The 18,715-nt window shown below is 39.0% G+C and overlaps 1 protein-coding gene across 5 annotated transcripts in view; it reads left to right on the top strand.

Moving 5' to 3' along the window:
- The window catches only part of LOC128700680 (ELAV-like protein 4), a 148,740-nt gene that overhangs the window by 40,709 nt on the left and 89,316 nt on the right, over positions 1–18,715 (top strand). For 2 of the 5 annotated variants that reach the window (XM_070097222.1, XM_070097224.1), the window contains exon 2: positions 7,727–7,968. In XM_070097222.1, the coding sequence (XP_069953323.1) occupies positions 7,752–7,968 (217 nt within the window). In that variant the 5' untranslated portion in view covers positions 7,727–7,751. Of the gene's footprint in view, positions 1–6,969; positions 7,106–7,726; positions 7,969–18,715 lie in introns of those variants that run through there. The other 3 variants (XM_053793982.2, XM_053793984.2, XM_070097223.1) reach the window with 2 other exon arrangements.

The following is an 18,715-nucleotide window of genomic DNA, read 5'->3' on the forward strand; positions in this document are numbered from 1 at the left end:
CTATATTACATATTATTATATATATCTATATATATATATATATATTCTACATATACATATACATATATATATATCTCTATATATATATACATATATATATATCTTTTATATATTACACATACACATATACATACATTTATTATTATTATACATATTAATACATATTATTATTATTAAGGCATACATACTTCCATATTACTCCTATACGCATTACATATACATATTCATACATACATTATACATATATACATATACTACTTTCATATTACACATATTGGACATAATATATACATATTACATATCTTTATATATTAATATCTTATATTATTACATTCCTTTACATATATTTTATTACAGATTTAGAATATTTATATATTATAGTATATTTTAGTATATATAATATATTATGTAGTTATATAATTATATATATATACTTGATATGATATTATTTATAAAATATATATACTATATAATGACATTTGATATAGCGCATATACATTGCATTACTATTAGTTGCATAGCTAGCAGGCATACAGTATACTACATACACATTATTGTTATACACATATCCTGAGCATACATTCTCCTCATAAAATACATGCTGTAATGCTAGCACAACATATATTAGCACAAATAATATTCTATATTGCATAGTAGTACAAGTACAACATAATATAAAATACTTAATATTATTATATGCATATTATATTGCTTAAAATACATATAGTAATATATATAGTTATATATTAATACTATGGAGCTATTTATATTGCTATTATTGTTTGATGCACATATAACACATATTATATATGCAGCTTATATATATGTTATATATATATATAGTATATGTTGTTATATGATATACTATATATAATATAGTTATGATATTACTATAGTTATTATATTAGCAAATATGACAACATTACAAATATCAAACATATACATATAACATATACATACATAATACACACAAAACATACACATATATCATACATACATACACATAAAACATACTATACATATATTATCTTTTTATATATTATGTATATATTTATATTATTATCTATATATACATATTACATATGCTATTACACATATATTATATTATTATATATATATATTATATATTATATATATATATATATTTTATATATATTATATATATTATATATATATATATATATATATATATATATATATATATATATTTTGTTTTTTCAAAAATATATAGGGAAGTACTAATTTATAGCTGGAATAGTCTCTCATCCTCAGAGAAGAGAATAAACGTACCTTCAGAGAAAACTCAAGGTTCTCCCCGAGCTGTTTGAATATTTTCTTCCCTCCTACCACCCCCTATATATGTTTTGTATTGTATGTGAACATTTATTAATAAACAAAATACATTTACAGAAAACATAAACATGAATACAATGGCACAATGTATCAAAGATGATGAATTTCTCCAGCTCCTGAGGCTGACGTGAGCCAAGTGATGGTGCAAAAGCATTTCCTCTGATGGCGATGCTGAGGCGCTGAACATATATATATGTATATATATATATATAGCATATATATATATATATATATATATACAGATATATATATGTATAGTATATATATACATATATATATATATATGTATATATATATATATATATGTATATATATATGTATATATATATATATATATATATATATATATATATAGAATAGATATGTATTAGATGTATATATATATATATATATATATATATATATATAAGGTTATTATATACATATATATATATATATATATATATATATATATATATATATATATATAAATATATATATATATATGTATGTATATATATATATATATATATATATATATATATATATATATATATAATATATGTATGTATATATATATATAATATATGTATGTATATATATATATATGTATATATATATATATATATATATATATATATAAATATATATATATATATATATATATATATATATATATATATATATATATATATATATATATATATATATGCATGAGAGTGAGTTCAGGTTTAACCTAAGGACTTCTATTGTTTATACTTTTTAATATGAAGCCAAGATTTCTATAGCTTTACTGTGAACACGTATGCACGGTTCATTTTGTGCTAAATATAACTCTTAAATCGTTTTCGCATTCACATTGATAAATAGTGAATATATCATTATAGTACATTTTATCCAACAGAAATAACACAAACTACATCCTTGGCCGTTACAACATTCACATATTACTTTATTTATTAAATAAATTATACATTACCAGCAGATATTACATTGTTCTAAATTGCCACGACCCGTAGCGTGTAAGCTATATTCTAGCACTTGGTAACATTCAGAAGCACAATGCGAGATATTGCTTTTATTCCTCTACACTACACTAAGTGCTGATCCACTAAAACCGCTTTCACGACCCCAGTGATCCAGTTAATAATGACTTGTGATGAATGATTTTGAAAACCGTCAAGTTGAAGATTGAAGATTGCATAAGTGTGTCAGTAATAATGACTTATTTTTTTGTATACTTTTACATTTAGTCCAACCAGCGATATCTCACTATCGCCTTTACTGTCTTGCAGTCTTTCTCCATAGGCCTATTTTAAATGCCCTTCCTGCCGTGACTTTGTTGTTCAGCTCGTTACAATTTAGGTCTTTAGCATTTACATTTCTTTCCAATTTCTTCCTTAATTGTCAAATATGTGGAGTTTTAAACGTTGTATTTGTACCGTAATAATGTAGCCTCATACGTTTAACTTCAAAGCTTTTGTTTAACTGTAATACTCTGTTAATAATAAATACTTTGTTCAGTTATGCTAATATTTTGACACGACTCAGACATCTCCAGGTTGTGTAAACAATTTTATTTTAGTTCAGACTCAGGCTAGCCACATGGTATTCCCACACCTTTGCCCATAGACCACGAAGGAACACAAGCATTGAAGCGCGAATTGGTTTGAAAAAAAAAATCCATCTGGAAGAGGGGTTCGTGAGCCTACCTCGTGGCGTGCCGTTTACGGAAGAGCTAGAAAAGCAGAGAAGCCGTATACCTGTGTAACAGCAGCTACATTCATCCTCTTTGTTATTTGCTTAGTGCACAGTGTGACTTGAAAGCTGAAAAGTATAGTTGTAAGTCGCCTTTTATAAATGAGGATATGTTTACTTGCATCTCAACTTTCCATTTGCCCCTTGTTCTAATTATAGAAATTGTGTTAAAAGAAATTTATGCTTCTGAGCAAGTCGCAGATATAGCTTCGAAACAGCATTTAGTAGATTTAAACTCACGATAACAGAGAATTGTTCTCCATATTGGGTTTCCTGTGTATGGGTGACTATTAGCGTAACATTCGGTTTTACATTGCCATAAAGATATAAACAAGGGAATACACGAGTCTTCTGTCTCTTTGCTCTTGTTCTTGTACAGCTTTACTTTGTGTATCATTTCTAAAACTTTATAATTACTTTTAGTTTATAAAATACTTTTTTTTTATACGAGAGCTTGGCCTGTAAACTGATTGTTAATGAGGGTCTTCACACTTCTGTGAGAAAGAATGAAAAAAAAATGTTATGGCTATTGACCGCATTTATCCCTCAGGAACATTTAGTATTCATAAATGTTCTATGACTTAACGTTTTTCTTTTTTTTTTTTACATGTTCTTCCTCTCCTACACCCCTTATTATGTATGATAGAAAAGGGTATATCGGTCTTCGAAGATGACACAGGTGATTGAGGCAGAAAGGGGGAAAGGGGAATGAGAGGCAGAAAAGGGAAATGAGAGGCAAAAAGGGGGAAAGGGGAATGAGAGAGGCAGAAAACGGGGTAAGAGAAACAAAAATGGGGCTGGGTTGAGATGGGTCCCAAAGGAAATGCCATAGTAATCCACTTAATAGGTTTGAAAGAATGAAGCATTTCCACCACCTCCTCCCTCATATCTCCTGTCAACTTTTATGAAAACCTGCAAAACTGCATCATTATGGCTGCTGCTTGTACTGAACTACTACTAATTTAGCGATGGTGGCGGTACTGCTGCTCATGCTGTTGGTGCAGCTTCTACTAAGCTAGTGGTAATGGTACAGACGCTGTTTGTGTTGTTTCAGAGTAGATGGTGGTTCTAAGTGGTTGGTACCGTTGTTACTTTAAGCCTCTAGTGCTGCTACTGCAAAACTGGTGGTGGTGCTACTGTTCATGTTAAGCTGATAGTGGTTCTGCTGCTCGTGCTATTATGGTGGTGCTGCTACTCGTGGTAAGCCGGTGGTGAAGCTGTTTTTCACATACTAAGTTGGTGGTGGTGCTGCTGCTCATGGTAAACTGATGGTGGGCCTGCTCGTCAGGGTAAGCCGGTAGTGATGGTGCTCATGCTAAAATGGTGGCGTTTCTGTTCATGCTCAGCTGGTGGTGACTGCTGCTTAGGGTAAACTAGTTTTGGCGGTCCTGTTGCGCGTTCTTAGCTGGTGGTGGTTCTGCTGACCATGATAAACTGCTGGTGGTGATACTACTACTGCCAAGTTGGTAATGTTGCTGTTGTCCATGATAAACTGGTGGTGCTGCTGCTTATGCTAACCTTGCAGTGTGTACTGCTGCTGCTGATAAATTTTTGGTGATGATGCTCATGCTAAGCTATTAGTGATAGTGTTGCTTATGCTGAGTAGTAGTGATGCTCATTCTGTTAGTAGTGGTGATGCCCATTCTGTTAGTGGTTATGCTCATGCTATTAGTAGTGATGCTCATGCTAAGCTGTTGGTGGTTATGCTGCTACTCATGCTAATTTGGCATTGCTGCTCCTGTTAATGCTAAGCTGGTAAGGTTGCTGCTCATGCTAAGCTGGTGGTAGTGTTGCTGCTCATTCATGCTAAGCTGGTAGTGGAATGTTACTGCTGCTCATGCTCAGCTGGTAGTGTTGCTGCTCATGCTCAGCTGATGGTGCTTCTGTTCATAAGCTAGTGGTGCTTCCACTTCTGCTGTTCATGCTTTAAGCTGGTGGTTGTGATGCTGCTACTTATGCTAAACTGGTAGTGGTGATGCTGTTACTGATGCTAAGCTGGGGTGGAGGGGGTTGCTGCTACTCATGATAAATTATTTATACTAAGTTGGTGGTAGTGTTTTGTGCTGCCCGTCTTAAAGCTGCACTTGATGCTGATCACAATGTTGCTGCTACAGCAGCGGTTAGTATCAGTTCTGCTACGAAGGCGGTGTTGATTTTCCTGCTGCTGCCTTCTGTTGTCCCATGCACATGCACACGTGCGTACATACTCTTCACGGGCCACGTGTCCCCCCCCCCACAACAAGCACCACAGGCGTGCCAAATAATAAGTAACACTATAACTGCAGCTTTTATCACAAACGAGCAATTTTTTTTTTTTAGTTTGTCACCCGGTAATTGAGATCAAGTCCTTGTCTACGTTGTTTGATAAATTTATTCCTATGAATCTTCGATATTAAGTGGGTTTTGCCATATAGTTTTATGCAATGGAAATGGTAAATGTAATGTAATCAAACAAAACTCATACATAACCCAACCTAAAATGTAATGAAACAAAACTCACACATAACCCAACCTAAAATGTAATGAAACAAAACTCACACATAACCCAACCTAAAATAACCTAACTTAACCTGGCTTATTGTACCATCCATAGAAATGCAAATGGCATATTACTCATCGCAATATTAACCTCGTATTGGCCCAGACGTTGTGTTCTAGTGAACATCCAGCATTCTACCCATTATGGCTTGTTTGCTTGTATTTTAAAAATAAAATATTGCGTGAGTTTCACAAGTACCTTATCTCAATATTAGCCATCTACTCTTGTTTACAACTATTCAAGGCAATAAAAACAACACGATGAATAATTATGATTAATTATATACCTCGAGGGGAGACTAAGTGTATTTCATGTTTTATCTAGACATCTTCATTAGCTTCTTCAAATACAGCCTCTTAAGTAGACTATATATAATACACGACGGCTCTCAGTGTTCCTTGTCTTGTAAATTTGACGTGGATCAGTTATCCCGAGTATAATATTGCCTTGGGGTCACGCATTGCTCAGAGCATGTGTATTCTGGTCCTCGGCGACCAGAATAACAATTATTCGTAAAATGATTACTTATTTTTTTCATTGTTGTACACGAAATTTAATGTGGGGCACTGTGGGACTGGTTTTCGACGTATTTTATTGTTGAAATTACAAATGCATGAAACTATAAACTGCATCAACATGGGGATCCTGGAGCATGTTGCATGTAAAATGCTTTTGAAGACGTTGCGAAGGACTATAAAATATAAATCGTTTGTTGGAAATAAATGGTATCAAATACCGACACACTGGAAATATAAACACATAGGCAGTATAATGTGATCCTTTATTGACAACGTTTCACCCACACAGTGGGCTTTTTCAAGTCACACACAGATCTACCTGGGGTGGAAGGTACGGGAGTATTTATAGTCATGTTCAGAATGTTGAGGTCAGGTGGAGAATGCTGCATCTGATGATCTACCGGGTGGAGTTATAGAGTCTTGGGTAGCTTGGCAGGGGTATTGGACAAGTTGTGAGTAGACCTTCTGCAGAAGGTCTACTCACAACTTGTCCAATACCCCTGCCAAGCTACCCAAGACTCTATAACTCCACCCGGTAGATCATCAGATGCAGCATTCTCCACCTGACCTCAACATTCTGAACATGACTATAAATACTCCCGTACCTTCCACCCCAGGTAGATCTGTGTGTGACTTGAAAAAGCCCACTGTGTGGGTGAAACGTTGTCAATAAAGGATCACATTATACTGCATATGTGCTTATATTTCCATAAATCGTTTGTTATCGCCTTCCCCGTTGGAGGAAGAATATCTTGCACATATGTAGTGTCCTCTTGTCAGTAACATTTAATATAGTGAGCATTTTTTCCTCCTTGTACTAGAAAATTCAGAGGAGGAATATCACAATATTATTGCTAGAGAATGGAGAAGATTGTCCACTTCGTCTTGGAATATTGTCAAGCCGTGATTTGCAAATGGTTCATGACTGATGTGTAGCCACTGCTGAGCCTGTTAGAAAGTAAGGTTGTTTTCACTTCGGTTCCCTGCTTACAGCTGGATATGGATCTCAGTTGTTGAGGGTTATTGATAGATATTTTGCAAGTTTTTGCAATTACAGTTTCATGCTGGTGTTTATGTAGTTTGATTATTGGCTTGTGTTGCAATTTCGTCTGCGCTCACCGATAGTTATTATTCCTTTCCCACTAACCTTTACTTATCACAAGACTTTTGTAAATAGTAACTAATTTCATTAGTGTGATTAACGTTGCATATCCAGTAAATATGTAATTTATTAAAAATGTTTGTCACTTAACATTTTGATTGTCAGTTCGCTTTGGTTTGAGTTTTATGAGTTTTCTGAGGTTTAGACCAGCTGTAGGATAAATAAGTAATGGGTAGTTGCATAAAAATTATTTTCTTTCACATGAATTTGTAAATTATTAAATTAATAAGGCTTAGGAAATTGTCATTAAATTTGTCTTTGTAACTCAGATTGTTGTATAAAATGAAAATGGTAAACCATAATTGAGGGTTTAAAAATTATGAAGAAAATGCAAGTTGAAAGCTGAGATATAATAACAATTATGGATGATCAGGTGGGCAGGTGTGTGTATATTGATGATGTTCTCTTTGGTGGCAGCTTCAAGGTGAGCGTCGAGTCGTGGATGTCCGGCATGATGAACGGCATGGACTCGTGCACTCAAAATGGCACCGCCTCGTCCAATTCATCCCAGAGCGGCCACATCGAGGAATCCAAGACAAACCTCATCGTCAATTATCTCCCACAGAACATGACGCAAGAAGAGATCCGTTCTCTCTTCTCCTCCATAGGCGAGCTTGAGTCCTGCAAACTAATAAGAGACAAGGTCACAGGTGAGTCAGGTGCGCGATCATTCTCTTTGTTTTGCATGATTAGTATGTAAAAAAAAAAGATTTTCCTTCTCTTCTTTTATCTTTTAAATAATTACATCATCTGGCTACATGCTTGACAACTTTTCCGTAGCTGGAACTAGGAAAAGGGAAAGAAACTTTAGCAGAGAACTTCAGACGCTAAATATTTTGAGTTTTGGGGAATAGTACAGAGTTTAGTGTAGGCATTAAGATGAGAAGGGTAGTAACATTTTTATTAGTTGGACACATTATCCATCCCTACTTGTTATATATAGGTTGTGTAGCTAGCTGAATTGGGGATAAACCGTGTTAGATTTTAATAACAGCTCTTCGTTTACAAATTTAGCAGCTAAATACTTGCTTGATCCAGTTTGCTTATCTGTTTAGCTTAATATTAGAAGACAAAAGAGCAATTGGTGGAAAACGTACTGGCGGTGGTGGTATTGCAGCCTGAGTGAACACTAGCCCTTCGCGGTCCTCGGAGATGTTTTCAATGTATTCCAAATGACAGGCTGATTATGCAGGTCGGGGGTCTGCACTCGCCACCTGGGTTATTTGTGGACGCTCATTACTGGAACCTTCCCCAGGGGTACGAGGGGGTGGGAACACTTATCAAATATTAATGAAGGAAATGAGAGGCACAGGGTGGTTAGTCTTGAGAGGTAAGAGGAGTCCTGTGAGAGTACAAGTGGTTAGTGTGTTGTGTAGCGTTTACCGAACCGAGGATCGAATTTAGACGGGTTCACGTTCATATAAATGTGCAGCAACACATTGCTGATGTATTCAATTTTGCTAGATAAAATATTATATAAGAGAAGAAATTTAAATGATCATACATACTTTAAGGGGATATAACTGTGCTTATCGCTGACAAAAGGCTTTATGCGATCACTGTACAGCTGTGCTAAAGGTAAAGAGCGTGACTACTCATTCCTGTGAAGGGTGTTAAAACAGTTGGAGTGATTACTATTGGACAGTTTGACTTTAAACTGAACACGATTTATGGAAGTTATAGTACAACCGGTGTTTCGTTGTCGAAAAGATTGCAGTAATAGTATCACTCACCATATAATTTTTAAGCCGATGGCTGGCTTTGCATGTTCGATGAGGTCAAATGTCAAACAGTGGTGGCTCATAAAACTCGAGTACATATATTCTCTCACTTTTCTAACACCAATGACATGAAATATTTTATTGGCTCCTTAAATGTTTTTTATCTAATCTTCTTCCTCTATTTCGGTATTTTGTCAAATTAACCAAAATTTAACTAATTACAATATGCAATAACACCAATAAATGCTTAAAAGTTTTGTTTTCATCGAAAGAAAACAATTAACTATCCAGATTACTGAGGAAGCGAATATACCACCAAACCAAGATTCGCAATTGAAGTATCACTAGCGTAATTTTTTTTTTTACAGTATTGAGTCTAAAAAACCTATGGTTGCTTCGGTGGTTGTTGGATTAAGGAGGCACAAGATTAGTAGTCTCTTTACGAGCTCTCGCTGGAATGTAAGGTTTACCGAGGTGGGATAGTTCTTGAGTGGGGATGACGTTGGCCTCTTTCTGCAAATATGCCCCACCGGCTCGTCGAGAGTTCACACTTGATTTAATTAATTTGTGGGAATCTGTTCATAACTCTAGGATTGTTTTTCAAACTATATTGTTTGGCATTAACAGTTCCCGATCTGGACGTTCATCTTTACTAATAAAAATTGTATAGAAATTTGCCTTCCAGTTCCTCATATATTCCACTTCTTATCGCCCAAAGACTTTTTTAGTATTTCATCACATCTCTACAGCTCGTATACATTTTTCTTCATAGTCTGTGTATTTCAGTCAGTCACTCTGTCTTGTCCATTTCTTTGAATGTACAGGGTAAATAGCCCTCTTCAGGATGTTAGTCAGTTTTTTTTTCTCCTTGTAGAACATTCAGCTAACCCCTTGTAAACCATTCTTCTGAAGTTCGGGACCAAGCCTGATGCAAACCTTTGGATCTTTTTCAGTCTTTTGAACATGCATTACTAGGCTGGAGAATTCCATGTCAGTGGCTGCAAACTGTAATATGGTTTGTCATATGCTATATGTTTCCACTAATATTTTTAGTGTGATATTATTAAGTTTTGGGATCATCTTACGTCGAATTCTGTAGGAGCTTTACCCCCCAAGCGGTGTTTACTCTCCAGTCTCCCTTCTCTGATTCGTCTATCGATATTTGTTTAAGTTAACCAGACTTTTGACGACCATTCCTGCAATAAAATTTCTCGAGTCTATTCCCACCAGTAACTTTCCTTATTATGCGCAAGTCCTTTACATCATTTGCAAGCACACGTGGTGACCAGCTTCCTCTGGCAGATTATTGACATGAATCGGAAAGAGTAATGTTCTTAGCACTGATCATTGGGGTATTTCAAGTGTTATTCTGGCACATCCTGATAGATCCTTGTATAAAGCCTCCTCGTCTTTGATTGCATTTCTATAATCCAGTGGAGAATTCTTCCTGCCACCGCAGCTTGCTCTTCCAGTTTGTACATCAGTTTCTAGTATGAGGGACTGCCAAATGTTTGTGTATTCTAGGAATATGCAGTTTATTCCTGTCTTGTTCTATTTGTGACCATGTTGTAGAACTCCAGCAGGTGGGTGGATGTGTGTGTGTGTGTGTGTGTGTGTTGGCGTGCCATTGCGTGGGTGTATATTTATTTATTGGGAAAGGTGTTTTTTATTTAGAAAGAGGCGGTAGTATGTGTACACAGTGAAGCGGCTAAGGGGAGAGGTTATCGATCTGTGCTACATCCCCTGATGACAGCACACTGGCATAGGTGTTTCCTTACTGCTACTGCTGCTTACGACCACCAATCACCAGCCCATCTACCATTCATCTGTATCGTAACAACCGCCACCACTATAATTCACTTGTACCCTACCATCATCACCAACCATTTACTCGTACCCAACTATCACCCTCGCCACCATCAACCATTCACTGGTACCGTACCACAACCATCAACCATTCACTGGTACCGTACCACAACCATCAACCATTCACTGGTACCGTACCACAACCATCAACCATTCACTGGTACCGTACCACAACCATCAACCATTCACTGGTACCGTACCACAACCATCAACCATTCACTGATACCATACCACAACCACCAATCATTCACTGGTACCATACCACCACAACCACCAACCATTCACTTGTACCACCAACAATTCATTTGTACCGTACCATAGACAACCATTCATTCATTTGTATCGTACCACCACCAACAACCATTTATTCACTTGTACCGTACCACCACCAGCCATTAACTAGGACCCCTACCACATCCACCTACCATTAATCGCCCAACCACCAGTTATTCACTAGTCCCGCAACACATACCATTCATTCTTCCCCCCCTTCCCCTGCCATTGACTCACCCCCTTACTATTCGCTCACCCCCTATCACCCATTCTCCCCCTACCGTTCGCTCGTCCCCTACCATTCACCAGTCTCTTACCATTCACTCGCCCATTATTCACTGACCCCCTACCATTCACCCCCATACTATTCACTGAACCCCTACCCTTCACTCGCTCCCCTACCATTCACTCCCCTACCATTCACTCCCCTACCATTCACTCCCCTACCATTCACTCCCCACTACCATTCACTCGCTCCCCTATTATTCACTCTCCCCTCTACCATTTACTCACTCCCCCTACTATTCACCTGCCTCTACCATTCACTTGCTTCTGTTTACTCCCACCACCGCTTATCATTTACTTTCCTCTCCTACCACACTACCTACTATTTATTCTCCACCTATCAGTTACACCCCCTCTCTTTACCAATTACTTCTCCACCTACCAGTTACTCCCCCTCTCATCCACCTACCAGTTACTCCCCCTCTCATCCACCTACCAGTTACTCCCCCTCCCAGTTACTTCCCTGTCATCCACCTACCAGTTACTTCCCCTCTCATCCACCTACCAGTTACTCCCCCCTCCCTCCACAACCACTTACCGTTCATTTGTCTCTAACCACTACCATTCAGTACACTCGCCACCCTACCACCACCTACGATCCACTATCGTCCCTTCACGCTTTCCCTACCACCACCTAATGTACCATTCACTCACCTTCCAGTGCTCACTCCCCCACCACCTACAATTCACTTCCCCCCCATCCATCTATTCACTACCCCCCATTCCCCAGCCACTTAGTTATTGACTTCGGTCGTTGGGTGTTTCGCTGCCTTCTTTCAGAAGAAATGGTCACTGGGACGGCTCTTAAAAGATTGAGAACGTGGCACATAGTCTTGTTTACAGCCACCTGTAAGCAGGTGCTTCTGCTTCCACTCGCCCTGTGTGTGACCTGTCATACTGCAAACTGTAGAGCACATTCGAACGGGTTGCCGACTTAAGTTGTGGTTATTGTAGTTACTACTTAAGTCCTTAGGAAAATTTTATTATGCGTTTTGACAGTCACGATTTAATGTTTTTGTTTAATTGATGCGTTCTTTGTAGTTTAACTTCATTTCATTATAATATATTTTGCATTTTGTTTGCTAGCTTATTATTTAAGAGCTTTAGCGACAGTTTTTAGGTAATTACCTATTTGTAGCTAGAGAGAGAGAGAGAGAGAGACGCGCTCGTGGTGACCCGTCGTCATAATTTGTTCATCTCATTTTTTTTTTTTTAAATTCCTGTAGTTGTAGATCTTGCCACTTTCAGTTTATTTCGTCACCTTCTAAAAAACGAACATCCCAGTATCGATTCTGCTCTTTTATTTTTTATCTCTGTTATCCCTGTTAAATTTATTAAAAAGCTTATGTATTCTTTTATATCCTCTTATTACCTTGTATATTGTGTCTTTTTTTCCTTTTATCAGCCAGTTTGGGAATCTCTTAGTTTTCAGTCTTTCATCGTAACTCACGTTTTTTGGCTCTGTAATCTACTTTATAGCTCTTAGAACTTTTTCCGACTGATCAACATGTTTTTTTTTTTTTAGGTGTGAACACCACACGGCAGTTGCAAAGGGAATTAATAAATAAGCGTGTGCAAGAGTTCGACCTACTGACCATGACCTCAGCAATCGGCCTCGCTATAGCCATGAGCTGATGGTGGTGGTACTATTACTATTATTACTAATACTATTACTGCTGCTACTAGTAATAGTATTAGTAATAACACTATTACTAGTACCACCGTTTACTGTACTTCTCTCGCTTTTTCTCGTTCAGTTGTACCTTGAGAGTAGTCCAGGAGGAACCGGACCGTCATGGCAACGTTCCTGTCCTAAGTGTGGGTTCCTGATGAATATGAGTGTGTTGTTTTTGACCTCATTAGTTAAAACATTTTGTAAATATTACTCCCTTCTCATTGATATGAATGTCTTTAAAAATCATTTGCAGTGTCTTCAGTATGAGGCTGTGCAGCAGCGGACGAAATAAGTCGGTCTGGCATAGGTGTAATGGTAACATTGGTAGCGTTGATGAGTCTGTCGTTGGTACTGGTGATAGTGATAATGATAGTTGTGGGGGAGGAGGGTGGTGGTGGGGAGAGCATTGTGTAGGCATTAAGACGCCGAGGAGTGTGAAAGTCACATCCATGGTGTGAGTAGAGGCCACATCAGCTCTTGTAATAGACCCAATATCGATCCAGCCCGCGCGCGCTCCCCCCACCCAACCTCCCTCCCATCTCCCTCCCTATTCTATCCTCTTCTCCCCCTCCTTTGTCTCTGAATCGATCCATAATCGACCCGAGAGTTGTGTGGGGTCGAGACTCTGGACGGAGTAAGAGTTCTTATCACAGTGTTCTTGACATAACCTCCCCCTCCTTACCTTCCCTCTCACCCCTCTTCCTCATCATTACGCACTTCTCTCTCTCTCTCTCTCTCTCTCTGCTGTTTTTCCTCTTTCTCTGTTACCCTTTCTCTGCTGCCCTTTCTGTGCTGCACTCTCTCAGCCGCCCTCTTCTTTCTCTGCTGCCCTTCCCCCTCTCGGCTACTCGCCCTCTGCTGCCCTCCCGCTCTCCTCTTTTTGCTGCCTTCTCTCTCCGCTGCCCTCCCCTCTCTGCTACTCTCCTCTCGGTTATTCCTCTCTGCCGCCCCTCTTTCTACGCCGCCCTCTGCAGCTCTCTACTGTCCTCTCGCTCTGCCGCCACACTTTCTCTTTACATCATTCCTCTCTCTCATTCCACCCTCCCCTCTCTGCCGCCCTCTTACTGCCGGCGTCCCCTCTTTTTTGCTGCCGCCCCCTTTTCACTGCTGTTACCTCCTCCCCTCTCTGCCCCCGCCCCCCTTTTCACTGCTGCCGCCCATATTTTCATAGCTGCCTCCCCTCTCACTGCCGCAGCTTCATCTACCTCGTCTCATTGCCGCTTTGCTGAGGCAAAAGCTGCTATTTCGAGCTGCATTTTTTTTTTTTTTTTAGAAGACTTGTGTCGCACAGTGACTTCATGGGCCACATACGTAGAAATGACCTTGGAAAGTGGCGGGCCCCATTTAAGAGGAAATTTACATACGGTTCGGTAAGAATCAATACAATAAAATTACTGTGGAGTGAGGAACGTCACACACATCTTCTTCATAGCCACGTCTGTACAGGCGATCTGTCCCTTGTGTAGTTTGTGGCGTGCAGTTAACCATGGGTCACGTTTTGTGTAACAGTTTACCCATGGCTTGGTCTTTTCGAGCTTTTTTTTTTTTTTTCCGAGTGCCTCCAAGGGCCTCGGGGAACTTTTAGGAGACATAACAGTTTGACTCTAAAGGACTTTTATTTGAAATATTTAAATTTTAATGGTAAACAAGATGGAATTTTTAACTGATTCTGGTTATTTTAACTTGGTGTGATAGAACAGTATTTTTGTTTTATTCATGTTTATAGTTCTTAATTTTGCACTGGATGTTCTTATGTTTATTATTTTTTAATTGTCAAGAGTGCTGAATGATGTAGCATGTTAAAGCTCCCTTCAGATCACAAGACTACCTACCCACCTCTCACTACCACCCCGTATCCTTTGCTCTTTTTTTTTTTTTTTTTTTTTTTTTTTACACAGGGTTTGACAAGGTTAAGGGTCCCTAGCTTTATTGACAAGCTATTTACAGGTTAAGGATTCCTAACTTCATTGGCAAGCTAAGAGCTGTTACCTACATCAGCTCATTTGAAAACATTTTTATTGTTAAGAGACATACAAGTAGGGAACAGGATGAAGTTGGAGCCATCTGTGGACCAGCATTTTCATTTGATAAACTGACTTTATCTCGTTGACATCATTATGCTGTACGAATGTGTTCCATACTCGAGTCATCCTGGGTATGTATGATCTCAGATGGAGTGATGTTCTGGAGAAGGGTACAGCCAGAGTGAAGTTGCTGCTTTCTGCCCGTCTTGTGGCATAAAAGCTTGTTTCACGCTGTCCTCGAAGTGGATCCAAGTGTGGTATTTTGACAATATTGGCCTTGTACATAACAGTAAGGCCACCCACATCCCTCCTATGTTGAAGGCTCTGCTGAAATGACAGATCTATCCAGGATGGGTCCAGGCGAGAGATGAGACGTCTTGCTCTGTTCTCTACTCTGTCAAGCAGTCGCAGATGAGACGGGGGGCAGGCAAACCAAGAAAGTGGAGCATACTCAAGGTGTGAGCGTACTTGCGCTTCGTACAGGATCTTGCAACTCCTACTGTCAAGCAGATGCGAGATACGGCGAAGTGCTGTAAGCTTCCTGGCTGCCTTGTTTGCAAGATTTACAACATGGTTCTTCATGGTTAGTTTGGAGTCAAATTTCACCCCAAGGATATTAACTTCTTCTCCAGGTGCCAACACCCTCCCATTCATCCTTACTACTGCACCAGCATTACCATCATGGTGCCTAGAGACGATCATCATTTGCGTTTTCTCAGGTGCAAATGTTACTTGCCATCTATTTCCCCAAGCTGATATAGCTCTCAGCTGGTGATTGATGTAGCTTAGAGCAGCTGGCATTTCTTCTCTTGGATAAGTGAATGTCAGTGTACAGTCGTCTGCATATGCATGTGATTCTGGGATGAGATAAAGAAGGTCGTTGAAGTAGACATTCCATAACAATGGACCCAGCACGCTTCCTTGTGGAACACTTGCCCCAATAGGATGTCTTGCTGATTCCGTTCCATTGAGAACTACACTTAGAGATCTACCATGAAGGTAATCACTGAGGAGACATAGCGTAGAGCCTGCAATTCCCAGTTCTCTCTCTCTCTCTCTCTCTCTCTCTCTCTCTCTCTCTCTCTCTCTCTCAGCCGCCCTTCTCTCACTGACGCTCCCCCCCCCACAACCATCCTCCCCCCCGACTCTTCCCCACTCTGATCAACCCCACTTTCCTGTTTCTACCACTCCCTCCTCTCCTCATCCCCCTTTATCTTCCCCCAGTCCCTTTCTGATTTTCCCCTCTTATCTTTCCCTTTACTCGTTTTCCTCTTATCACCCCTCTGTCTTCCCTACCACTTTTCCATCTCACTGTTGCTTGTTATCCCCTGCTAGTTCTCTAGTTCCCTTTCCCTTTGCATGTTGTACCCCATTACTGTGTTGAGAGGGCAAGAGTAAGAGATCTAACGATAATAAGTGTACCGTGTTTACAGCAAAAACTTTTTTCATGATGTTAATAACTTAAATTTTATCGCATGATCACTGAGAAAAAATTTTGAAGACTTAAATTTTTTATTATTGAACTTTTTAAAAATGAATGTGTTATTATGCCTGAATTTTGTTATGTTGTCACGGCAAGTAAACAGACAGGAGAGAGAATTTGCATAATATGCGCTTTACGTGACCATGCAGTTTTCCCACATAATTTTGACCTGGACCGCCAGTGCTCGGTATCAATGTGTGCGCTTGTCGTCTACTGTGGTAAACTACAACAATTTATATATACAATGTCCGTAAGTGTGATGGGAGTGAGACTAGCATTGATATTAAAACCATTCAGACAACTCTTTGGTCATAAGGATTTAAAATTATATATAACCATTCCAAAGTTAGAATAATTAAATCGGGAAATATAGACAATAGAAAGTACTTTAATTCTGAAACCCTGTCTAGCGTTTAGGCAATCATCTCTCACAGGTCCATCATTCATCCTTTGTCTATCTCTCACTTCCTCTGCTTTACCCCTCCCAACCTCTCCTTCCCTGTCTCCCCTTCCCAATATGTCTTCTCTCCTCTACCACCTCTCACTCTCAACAGCTCTCCCTCTCATTTTTCTCTCCCTGTCCCCTCTCTTCCTCCCCAATTTCTGACTCTCCCTATCATGCCCTCACTCTTTTGCTTCTTCGCTCATTCTGTAGTTCTGAGTTTCATTTTCTCTTGTATGCATCCGTGAAAATGTATGTCGAGTATTGTTGGTGTGGGGCTCACGGACAGATAATTCAGTCGTTTATGACTTGGCGTCATTGTTGGGCAAGAGCAAAATGACAAGACCACCGCTAGCATGAGTATCGCCTGTATGTGAGGCAAACATTTCTAGGCTCATTCCCAACTTTCTAGTCTAATGCAGGTTGTTTATATACGCAGAATGCAAGTGGGTTTTTATTTTTGAATTCATTGTGTAGATTGTACGTCTAACATAAACATTGTTTCAGTATATTCGTAGGTTCAAGTCTGAAAATGAGATACAATTACATAAAAATAGTAAAATTATTGGCTTTTTCTTGTGGGAGGTGGAAGATTTCTTCGTTTGATACGCAGGCGTTGTCCCGGCTCATGACGTGACTCGTCGTAGGTGGAGATGGCGAAGTTCTCTCAGGTAGAGATTGTGCTGAGGTGATAGGTGTGATGGATAGGCGCGGTCACTTGCACTTGACTATTTGATACTTTATACACGCTACCTTCATTCATCCTTCGCATCCTCCCATCCGGTCTCATCCTCTCTCTCCATCCCCCCTTCATCCTCCCTGCCTAGTTCCCTTCATCCTTCCCAGCCCCCTAATCCTCCCAACCCCTCTCATCGTTCCCATCCTCCCCGACCTCGCATGTCCCATGGGTACATTTAAGCGCCATTGGATCAATCATATCCTGAAAAATTGTTAATCTCGACGGTTGTTTCAGTTAGGCTTGTGATTGGCCCACTAGCAGTAACTGATTCCTGAGTCACGGAAAGTTAGGGAGCGGCCATTCTCTAGTTCAGTTGTCGCCCGAAACCTACGGTCCCACTGATTGAACGAGAAAGAAAATGAGGGAAGATGAATGAAGGGGGTGAGTAATAAACCAAAGAAATTAATGAATGGATATAGCCAAAGAAATGAATTAGTGTGATAAAAGGAATAAATGAATGGGGTGAGAAAAAGAATAAGTGAATGGGGGGAGCAAAGGAATAAATGAATGGGGTGAGAAACAGAATGAATTGAGTGAGCAGATTAATGTGCGGGGAGTGAGTGCAAGGTGTGGATAGTGAGCAAATGAATGAATGAAAATGGGGAAGTGAACAAGTGAATGACTCCTGAAGTGAATGGTTTCATTAGTTGTTTGATAGAAAATTGCAGTAATTGTTAATAATGGCAAAAGATAAGTTTGTACTGATTCATTCTTTTAAGAGGATTAATATGTTTAGGAGTTTCTCACTGGTCTTCGAATAAGGCAAATTTGTTTGAATAATGTGCGTATGTATGTAGAAATATCGATTGTTAATAGTGTCATCCAACAAAATAAGACACACACACACACACACACACACACACACACACACACACACACACACACACACACACACACA

Source organism: Cherax quadricarinatus, chromosome 56, assembly GCF_038502225.1.
Source record: "Cherax quadricarinatus isolate ZL_2023a chromosome 56, ASM3850222v1, whole genome shotgun sequence".
NCBI lineage: Eukaryota > Metazoa > Arthropoda > Malacostraca > Decapoda > Parastacidae > Cherax > Cherax quadricarinatus.